This window comes from Lathyrus oleraceus, chromosome 1, assembly GCF_024323335.1.
Source record: "Lathyrus oleraceus cultivar Zhongwan6 chromosome 1, CAAS_Psat_ZW6_1.0, whole genome shotgun sequence".
In the NCBI taxonomy this organism is placed as follows: domain Eukaryota; kingdom Viridiplantae; phylum Streptophyta; class Magnoliopsida; order Fabales; family Fabaceae; genus Lathyrus; species Lathyrus oleraceus.
The window spans coordinates 340,943,177-340,954,825 of NC_066579.1; the positions used below are offsets into that span (position 1 = coordinate 340,943,177).

The 11,649-nt window shown below is 36.8% G+C and overlaps 1 protein-coding gene across 1 annotated transcript; it reads left to right on the plus strand.

Moving 5' to 3' along the window:
* The first annotated feature begins 4,885 nt into the window (after positions 1–4,885).
* LOC127105746 (uncharacterized) lies at positions 4,886–5,848 on the plus strand. The gene has a single exon (XM_051042949.1). The coding sequence runs from the start codon at positions 4,886–4,888 to the stop codon at positions 5,846–5,848; it is 963 nt and encodes a 320-aa protein (XP_050898906.1).
* Positions 5,849–11,649: the final 5,801 nt, after the last annotated feature.

Consider the following 11,649-nt stretch of genomic DNA (forward strand, 5'->3'; position numbering starts at 1 on the left):
CCTAAAGTCAGTTCACCGTATGACACCTTATATACAAAAACTAGGGTTTTCCTTTATCAATTATTCCAAAAGTGCCCCTCTTAGATGTTTTCTTTAATGTGAAATTAAATTAAAACAGTTAAACCAAATAAAGCAAATAACTCTGAATAATGAAAAACAAAATTAGAAAAAGACACAAAAAAAATCTATTTATTTATTTTGAATATTTTGACTAAAAAAATGATTCGAAACGAATAAAAGTATGATGCAAAAATATCCGAAAAATTAAAATGAACTTACCATAATGATCAGCGTGAAATAAATGACTCGGAAACATACAGGTTTTTGCCAAATTTTAAAATGGAAAATACCCGGCTAAAACGCTCAGACGAATCAAAATGTGACAAAAAAACAACCCGAAAAATAAATCGAGCACACCAGGTTAATCTACGCGAAATGTAGATTAATAAAATTGATGTATGGAAGTTTAATTTTAAAATTCTTCGCCCGCTGTTTTGACATGTCATACCCCAATTTTGTCCCTACCCCGATACAATTTTCATTTGATCCATGATCCTACTGCACATGCATATATTCATTATTTCAAAAAAAAATTGGGTAACCAGTTACCCTAATCAGGGTAACCGATTACCCAGACCAAAAACTGAATTTTTGGCCATTTTGGGACTGTGTAACCGGTTACCCTAATCAGGGTAACCGATTACACCTGCGCAGACAGCAAAAATAGCTCTTTTTTTTTACACAAATGACCCTTTGGTTCACCCACTTTAACCCATTTGCTTCCCCTATAAATAAAGCATTATCCTCACTCATTTTTCAAGCTTGAAAGCCACAAAACCTCTGCCCAAATCACCTTCAAGCTCCCTCTTTTCAACCTAAACCCTAACTCACCCAAACCCTCTTTTCTTCTTTGAACCACCCAACCACCATGTAAAAATCCACCATTTCCACACAACAACAACAATAGCAAACTTCTAACCTTCACCTACATAATCATTCACCATCACCATATAAACATACACCTTCCTTCTCTTCCATTTTCCTACCACAACAACTATAGCCACCCTCTCCCAAGCTTTTTGCTTCATTCTCAAACCCAAACACAACAATAACCTAGTTTTGACACCACACTCTTGGTAATATTTTGGACTCAAACTCCTTAACATTTTTTGGTTTTGTTTTATGTTTAAAAATGAGTTTTTACTCTTGGGTTGTGTTTTGAGAGAGATTTGAGTCAACTTTGAGACAAGTGGTTTTTGTTGGGTTTACACCCTTTTGGGGATTTTTTGCTCTTACTACTTTTTATCCACCATTTTTAATCAAACTTTGTTTCTTATTATCATTTACATTTATGTGGTTGATGAGTTCTATTAGATCATGACCATGGTTGTTTAGAGTTGATTAAATCTTCAATACTCCAAACCTATTAATGGTTGATCAATAGATCATTCATGATACTTTGAGGCATTGATAGATTGCCTCTATTTCAACCATGCTTGGATCATTTGATACATAGATGAAACCATTTCCTTTACATTTTTTTCTTGTTATCATTTAATATTTATTGTTGACTTGTTGTTCATTTATTTGGTTGATGAGTTCTATTAGATCATGACTATGGTTGTTTAGAGTTGATTAAATCTTCAATGTTTCAAACCTATTAATGGTTGATCAATAGATCATTCATGATACTTTAAGGCATTGATAGATTGCCTCTATTTCACCCATATTTGAGTCATTTGATGCATAGATGAAACCATATTCTCTATATTAACTTGCTAATCCATTTTCTTATTGTTATTCTACTAACTACTAACTACTAACATTTATATTATTGCACTTTAATTTCTTACAATTTATTTTATTGTTACTAACCATTAACTACTAACTTCTAACATTTACATTATTGCACTTTACTTCCTTGCAATTTATTTTATTGTTCATTTACGTTCACTAACCATTATTATTGTGATATTACCATTCTTTATCTTGTGATTTACTTTTATGTCATTACCTTGTAATTTACATTCAAGTACTCATTATCATCATCATTGTATAAACTCATCATGCATGTTTATTTACTTGTTATTTATTTTATTGTCATCATACATTAAAAATAACAAAAACATGATAAAATGATAAAGACCAAAAATATTCACTCCACTCTTAATCAACTTGGACTTAGAGGATTTCGTCTTAGGACCTTTGCTTGGAAGTCTTCCTTTACTCTTTGTGACACTTTGTAAACACTTGGATTCTCACCCGTAACTTACATGCATGTTTGTAAGACCATTATCCTTTGTTTAGCTTATGTCACTTTAGCACACAAAAGGATTTCTCTAGGGCTACCTTACAATGAGACTCTTTATTTTCTTGTTGGTTATTTTGCATTCACGTTGCATAAGCTAAAATTCATAAGCAATCTCATTTTGAGACCATTTTCATAATTCAATTCATATGCACATGTAAATACAAACCTCGGTCAATATCGAGTGCGCCTTTTCCAAATCAATTCAAAACACCCTTGTAAGTCGATCGCTTTTAAAGCATCGCCATCAACCTCACATAGCTTACTCTTGGGCTTTCTTACAATGAGACCTATTCGATTTTTATCGAGTAGAAGAGAAATACACTAAATAAATTCACTTCATTCAAAACACAAATCTAAAACCTCGATCCAACGTCGAGTATTTTCTCTCAAACTTAATTGAAACACCCCGATTAAATCAAAACATTTTTTACAATAAGTTGAATGAAAAAGGAGTTGACTTTGAGTTTTCAACTTCACTCCTCAATTGGACGAATACGAGTTCTCTTACTCGGTCAGTCGAACAATTGACATTTTTCCGCAAATACAACTTAATCAAATTGCTTTCTTAACTATACGAAAAGGGAGATGGTTTTGAGCTTTCAGCTCCTCTTCTCAAATGCTTGGATATGAGTTGTCTTACTCAACTATTCAAGTACTTGTCGTTTATTATAAAGATACGTCAATCTTATACAACCTTATTTTCATAAATACTCAGATGAAACAGAGAGTGGTTTAGATTCTTCTATTCCCTTTCTCGGTTATTAGGATACGAGTTGTCTTACTCGATTATCTGAGTATTCGTCATCCATCCAAAATACCTTAATTATTATCAAACCCTTTCTATAATTAAGGATGAAAAAGAAAGTGGATTAGTGTCTTCTATTCTCTTTCCCGACTATTGGGATACGAGTTGTCTTACTCGACTATCCGAGTAATCGTCATCCAACCAAAAACATATCAACTAATCAAAACATCCAACATATTAATCCAACTTGTCACCCCGTGTGACTGAAACTCTTTTCAAAAAGAACACCATTTAATCTTTTCTAATGCGCACAACAAACTAGTGCTTAAGCCTCCGCCGAGAGTAGACAAGCCAACGTTTAGCCTTTAGGATGCGATCCAAACAGTTGTTCATTAAAAAACACCAACCAACTGTAGTCCCCGAACTACGAATGCTTTGATTTCCTTATTATACCATAAGGATACGTAGGCAGGAGATTGATGTATCTTCGCGAGCACACTAATAAAAAACCTCCATTTTCCCCTTTCTGAGGTTCCCATCCATATCTATAATCAACTCTAATATCTAGAAGAAAACAAACGAACATAAATTAACACTCAAAATGCAAAATAGAACTAAAAGGTTCCCGTTGAGTACAACGGACGTAAGGGGTGTTAATACCTTCCCCTTATGTAATCCACTCCCAAACCCGAATATGGTTGCGATGAACATTATTCTATTTTCTAAAGGTTTTATTGATATTTTCCTATTCCTTCATTAGGATAAATAAAGTTCGGTGGCGACTCTGTTCGAACACTATTTTTCCGCGACCATCGCAAGGAATCGTATTTTTTAAGATGTGACAGATGGCGACTCTGCTGGGGACTATTTGCTCCAAGCAAAAGAGAGTGAAGCCTAATTTAGGTCAGTTTATGTATTGTGTGTTAATCTTGTTTGTTTGTTATTTTTATTCTGTTATTATTATTTTGTCATAATTATTGTATTATGATTTATTGACTATGTCTTATTTGGGGATCTCTAGTTAGTGGTGCTTTGTGAGATAGGCTCTCTACCCGAGTCTGAGAGAAACCATAAGTTTAAGATGGTGGTTGCGTAGTGGACACCCACAAGGAGTTTTCCTTGTTGGGACGATACGAAGACCCCGCCTAGAGGAGATTCTCTTGAGATATTATTGCCCGACGAGTCTTCGTCACGACGATAGTATTCTCAAGTTGGATCAATGACTCTAGGGACCTTTTAACCCACTCTATCCAGCGGTTATGTAGTATTAACCTACGGAGTTTCAGACTTGTTGGGGTAATATGAAAGCCCCAATCAGATGAGATCCCTTGGACGTATTACTATCTTACAGTAATATTTCCAATCTCGATCTATGACTCTGAGAACTTTGTTAGAACCTTGGACTCGAGAGTCGTGTAGTAGAATCCCCATGGAGCCTTCCTTGTTGGAACAATACAAAGACCTCACCTAGACGAGATCTTCTTAAGGATATTATTGTCCGACGAGTCTTCGTCCCGACAGTGACGTTCTCAAGAAATATTCGTGACTCTAGGAACCTACCAACTGTAGAGCCTACCCATGGGGTTCCATTATTCAGAGATACCCGTCATTCACCCGTTATTCTGATCCATCTGAGAACGCTTTGAACCTGTGATCTTAAACATGTCACTACATTCATACACATATCATTGCATTTTCATTCATCATCATACATTTCATATCATTTTTCACCAAAAAACAAATTAAAAAAAACTCATCCATCCTTCATCCATAACCTGCAGTTGATTTCCCGACATTTATATTAGACTTAAAGTAGCTCTTGAAAAACCATGGATCCATTGGAGCAAAATCACATTGCATTAAGAGGAGATGTTGACTCGATGAAAAACCAGATAGACCAACTTGTGGAGGCTATGATAGCTTTAGAAAATAAGGAGGACAACATTCAGCAGATTGCAGTCGTAAAGAATGTTATTCCAACTCCAGTAAATGGTCCTACCCAACCTCAACTTGTGCGAACCCCAGTTGATAACTCTATTGTACAAGAACGTCATGTTGTTCAAGGTTCCTCACGTCATGATGCTGTTGAGTATCACAGTTTTGCATTCTCCGTGCCAGATTCCCATGGAACAAGCCTAGTGGTTAATGCTAAACAACCACAAGATGATGAGATTGCTAAAAGATGTCGTGTGCCAGAGAAAAGACTCAAGGCCATAGAAGGACAAGATACTTTTGAACTGAATGCTTTAGATATGTGTTTGGTACCTAGCCTGGTTATACCCGCAAAATTCAAAGCACCAAAATTTGAGAAGTACAAAGGGGATGGCTGTCCAAAGCACCATCTGGTGATGTTTTGTCGAAAAATGACCTCTCATGCCCACGATGATAAGTTGATGATTCACTGTTTCCAGGACAATTTGACTGGGGCATCAGTAAGTTGGTACATGAAGTTAGAAAGGAATCATGTTCAATCATGGTTGAACCTAGCTAACGCGTTCTTGAAGCAATACAAATATAATATGGACATAGCTCCCGACCGCATGCAACTAAGAGCCTTATCTCAGGAAGACAATGAATCCTTCAGAGGGTATGCCCAAAGATGGAGAGAATTAGCAGCTTGCATTGAGCCACCACTCTTAGACAAAGGATTGATGGAATTATTCAGGGACACCCTGCAAAGTCCATACTTCGAAAGGATGATTAACAGTGCAGCATCAGACTTCGCTAACTTAGTGACAATTGGAGAACGCATCGAGAGTGCCCTAAAAAGTGGAAGAATCCAAGGCGCCTAGAGCAATCAAGCTAGCGAGACAGAATCCCTCAACGATTCCCAAAAGGAAGAAGATGATGAAATAAATGCAGTCATGGCAGATGTTCGGTATTCTCACGATGCACCAGCCAGACCTTATGATTCTTCACCTTCTCAACAATCAACATTTCCAACACCACGTTATCCTTATAGGCAACCGACAAGGCCTAGAGCACCATTCAAGCAACCATGGATTGTTCCTCATACAAATCAAAGATCTCGTGATCAAGGATATCATAATCAGCATCTGAACCAGCATAGGCCTCGAAACAATCTGGAAAGAAGGAATGCTCCTCTCAATCCAATTCCTATGTCATACAGTCAACTTCTGCCATATCTGATTCAAAGCTCGCTGGTGGAGCCCAAGTCTCTCAGGCCATTGTCAGAACCATACCCATCTGGATATGATCTTGATGTGCAATGTGGATATCATGCCAGAACAATAGGGCATTCAACTGAAGACTGCAATGCTTTCAAGGCTAAAGTGCAACAATTGATCGACAAAAGGTACATATCCTTTTCAGAAGGAAGCCTGTTGGTGCATGTTAACCTCTCGTCAGAATGAGTTCAAAGATTTCATAGAGTATCTCCTAATGCCAGTAGTTCAGACAGGAAGACATCCTCAACACTGGCAATCGTTGGACTGATTTGTTTCTATTTTTGCATTTGTAGTTTCTTTGTTGTTAAAAGCTGCTTGTGTTTAAACATTGTTATTTTTAATGGTAATATTGATGAAGTAATGATGCATGTTTTGAATTAATTATCTTGCATTCGCTCATTTTTCTTCTCTTATATCAAAAACAAAAATACATCAGTGTTTCTCCCAATCACTTTTCTTCACCATAACTTTTGTTTTAGCAAAGATTTGAGGGAGGATGACGAAAACAAGATACCCATAATTGCTGACTATATGCTTTCGGATAAAATCATGCTGATGATGTACAAGCATTCTTTCAAATTCCCAAACACTAGAGAGATAAGGAGTTAATCCCTAGTCAAACACTTCGAGCGTAGAAGTAGGTGTTTCTTTCGGATATACAAACCTTACATTAAACCTAGGGTAGGGTACTGTTCAGTTAATCTGACTACACATTCAAATTACAAGACGGAGCATCCTGTCTATAGATCAACCACATGATATTATTTGCACACATCCCGAAGCATAGAAGGAACCATGCAAAATCCAAAGGTTATGTTGGATTGTTCTTCAAATGACCAATAACTTGGCAGTCACAATTCTAAAAAATAAAATGAAAAAAGCCCGCTAAGTCGAACACCCAAAGATACGGCTTAGGAAAAAAATAGGGGCAATCCCGATGGACTAAAGCTTCAAAAGCGGTCCATGCAAAAGATAGGGATCAAGAAAAAAATCAAAGGAGGTCACGAAAAACCCTCAACAAAACAAAACGAGATTCAGTGACCACCATATCTAAATCAAAAGGTCACCAATATCCATAAAGAGCGAAATAAGTGACTGTCATTTCAAAAAGATCTTACACTGCTGAAATCTCGTAAGAGTAAGTGTGTGTCGAATTAATTGAATGTAGGATTGGAGATCATCATGAAGAAGGGGCGGGTTAAAATAAACTTTGAGCCTTATATCCTTTTGTTTCAATAACCATGAACCAAGCCACGTTACAACCCTCAAAAGACCTAATTGAGGTAGGGTTATTTTCGAAAGCATATTATAGCAAAGTTGCGTAAACTGACTCCTAAAGATTTGCTAATCTTCAACATCGATGTCATTACTCTCACTGTGTCTTTCACACTTTAAATTGCTAAATCAGCATTACATTTGGAACAATGGTCCACTCGTCACACATTATCACGTCATTCAAATAAATTCTTTTCAAAAATTGCATGATTATCGCATTAAAATTACCATTTCTGAGCAAACAATTTTAACTGCAAGTCAGTACTTGACGTCAGGGAAATTCCAACAATAAGGAACAATCAGAGGAACTTGGACATTCGTTGATGCTAACCCGAATCAAGACTACCTCACAACCTATGAATCTGAGGTATGCCACCTAAACATCAGTTGGTCATAGGAAGATTACTCCAAGAATTGGTCAGCTTGAAACAGTCCCCTAACATCTGTTAATAAATGTGCAAATCATTTCAAGAATCAGTTTATCCAAAGCAAATCATATCAGGACTCTATTAACTAGGGGAAGATCACCTAGAGGTTCTGTGGGCCAGTGGCAGACCCCTTCAATGTTCAGTCAAGGTGAGTCAAGTCGCTTCAACGCTCATACCGGGGCAAGCTACCTCAAGAGCACAGAGAAGTCAACCGCTCCAAGAATCGGTTAACCAAGGATAAATCCTTTCATGGATCAAAATTCTGGGGCAATCCATCTCCAAATTATGGTACAATTGCTTTCAAAATCCTTTCGAGGTAAACATTTTGCATAGACCCATCACATTGGGGCAAGATGAGCCATACAAGAGCGAGTCCTCTCCATGTTTTCAAGCAGTTCAAGCAAAACCTTTTTCGCACGTCATCAACTGCAGAGTTCAAGATAAGTGTCGGGGAATCATGATATCATCCCATAAAAAACCATCTGGCAGACAAAAGCCTTTCTGCAAAGAACCTTCTCTTCCAATACCCACACAGGGGCATTTTGAAAACCTGTAAATCATTACATAAATCATCATCATCCATTAGTCATGTCACTTTGCTCTAAGGTAAAACCATGCATTTCATCGGGTCTAACCCCATAACATGAACCTGGCATCAAAAAGCCTTAAAACACAAAATCTGACACCAAAGCCCAACATCGCTTGGCCATTTCAAAGTCAAGTTCTCGTCTGGCAATTTATTTCAAAGTCCAGTTCCCGTCTGGCAACTTATTTCAAAAGCCCAGTTCCCGTCTGGAAAACCTTTTTCATAAAAACAAGTTCCCGTCTGGCAAACCTTTTTCATAAAAACAAGTTCCCGTCTGGCAATTTATTTCAAAGCTCAGTTCCCGTCTGGCAATTTATTTCAAAGTCCAGTTCTCGTCTGGAAACTTATTCCAAAGTCCAGTTCCCGTCTGGCAAACTATATCAAAAATCAGTTCTTGTACGACAAATCATTTGTCAATTACCAGTTCTCATCTGGTAAATTATCTCTTAATACCAATTCTCGTCTGGTAAATTATCTCTTAAATACCAGTTCTCGTCTGGTAAATTATCTCTTAATACCAGTTCTCGTCTGGTAAATTATCTCTTATTACCAGTTCTCGTCTGGTAGGTCACCTATTTTGATACCAGTTCTCGTCTGGTAGCCTACTTTAAAAATCAGTCCATGTCTGACAAACAAAAACAAATTCAGTCCCGTCTGACATTTCAATTATTTTCACCAGTTCGCGTCTGGTAAGATATCCTTCGAGTGTTGTCCTCATCTGGCAATTCAATCTCCTTCACCATTTCTCATCTGGCAGTTCCCATTTAAAGTCCAACCTCATTGGCAATCAAGAATTAAACCCTACAAAAACATCCAATTACCCAGTTGCATTCTCACATGCATCACACGAATCATTCATACATGGTTTTCCTACCAAATAGAAAATTCAAAAAAACACAGTCATATCAATCATCAACATACTTATGCATAACCTTATACAAAATCAAAAAACAATAATTTGCATTCTCATACACAGCCAAATATCCCCAGCAATTGCATACGTACATGCATCTCATGCATCATCCCATGCATGGTATTCCCACCTAAAGTGGAACATCATACGAGAATCAAACATAAAATATCAGGATCCAAGGTCATTCATGTATATCTTGGACATTTCTCATTTCCAAATAAAGTTATTTCCCTACATGTGCTCGTAGAATTATTTCTCAGCAAATCATTGTTCAACTTTATGATTAAAAATGATATTTCTAGCATTTTTCTTTACAATCATTGTTCCCCAAGCAGAGGTTACCCTAAAAAGCATCTTAGGAGCTTTTCCCCTACAGAGCATTTCTAGTAAATCTCCCTCAAAAGGAGTCTTTTCTTAAAATTCCCCCAACAGACGAATATTCGAGATATTGCTTCGTTTATCTGAAGAATCTCATTTATCTGTTTGAGATACTGCTTCGTTTATCTGAAGAATCTCATTTGTTTTCTAGAGATACTGCTCTAAGTATCCTCGAGGAGTCTTAGATTCAATTAAGGTATCATCCCCTTGTTCGAAATATCTTAATTCTAGCATATAAGATGCTGCTTCGACTCGATACAGAGAGTCTCATTTTTACTGTTTGAGATACTGCTTCATCAATATGAAAAGTCTCATTTCAGATTTTTTAGAGATACTGTTCTAAGTATCCTCGGAGAGTCTTAGATTCAATTAAGGTATCTTTCCCCTTGCTAGAATATCTTAATTCTATCATATAAGATGCTGCTTCGACTCGATACAGAGAATCTCATTTTTACTGTTTGAGATACTGCTTCATTAATATGAAGAGTCTCATTCCAGATTTTTTAGAGATATTCCTCTAGTATCCTCGAAGAGTCTTAGATTTAATTAAGACATCATTCCTTTTGTCTGGAATATCTTAATTCTATCACCTAAGATACTGTTTCGACTCGATACAGAGAATCTCATTTTTACTGTCTGAGATACTGTTTCATTTATCTGAAGAATCTCATTTATCTGTTTGAGATACTACATCATTTATCCGAAGAATCTCATTTGTCTGTTTGAGATACTGCTTCATTCATTTGAAGAATCTCATTTGTTTTCAAGATACTGCTCTAGTATCCTCGGAGAATCTTAGATACGATTAAGGTATCATTCCCTTGTTGGAATATCTTGATGATATCATGTAAGAAACTGCTCCGTTTGATCCCCAGAGAATATCATGTTTTCTGTTCAAGACAATGTTCTGCTAATTTTCAAAAGTATTAGATACCATTAAGGTATCGTTCTATTGTTGGAATATCTCGATCATGGCATCCAGGATGTTGTTCTGATAATTCCCAGAGAGTCTTGATTGTTTTATTTTACCTTTCGATAACCTTTTCTTACTATATTTCTCACTGCATTTTGTTTTCGCATTTCTTCCTTACATTTCAAAGGACAAAATTCGGGTCTTTAAGTATTTAATTATCTTCCACCGTGAATGTACGAAGACTGTTGTCATTCGTACTTTCTGGTTCAAGGTAATTAAATAGGGGCAGTTGTCATACCCCAATTTTGTCCCTACCCCGATACAATTTTCATCTGATCCATGACCCTACTGCACATGCATACATTCATTATTTCAAAAAAAAATGGGTAACCGGTTACCCTAATCAGGGTAACCAATTACCCAGACCAAAAATTGAATTTTTGGCCATTTTAGGACTGTGTAACTGGTTACCCTAATCAGGGTAACCGATTACACCTGCGCAGACATCAGAAATAGCTTTTTTTTACATAAAGGACCCTTTGGTTCACCCACTTCAACCCCTTTGCTTCCCCTATAAATAGAGCACTATCCTTACTCATTATTTCAAGCTTGAAAGCCACAAAACCTCTGCCCAAATCACCTTCAAGCTCCCTCTTTTCAATCTAAACCCTAACTCACCCAAACCCTCTTTTCTTCTTTGAACCACCCAACCACCATGTAAAAATCCACCATTTCCACACAACAACAATAGTAGCAAACTTCTAACCTTCACCTACATAATCATTCACCATCACCATATAAACACACTGTAGCGGTGTATTCGTTACCATTGGAGATATTGACTAAATCCAAGGTAAATCATACAAAGTCGAGTCGCCACCGCACTTCTATTTATCCAAAGGAATGGTTAGA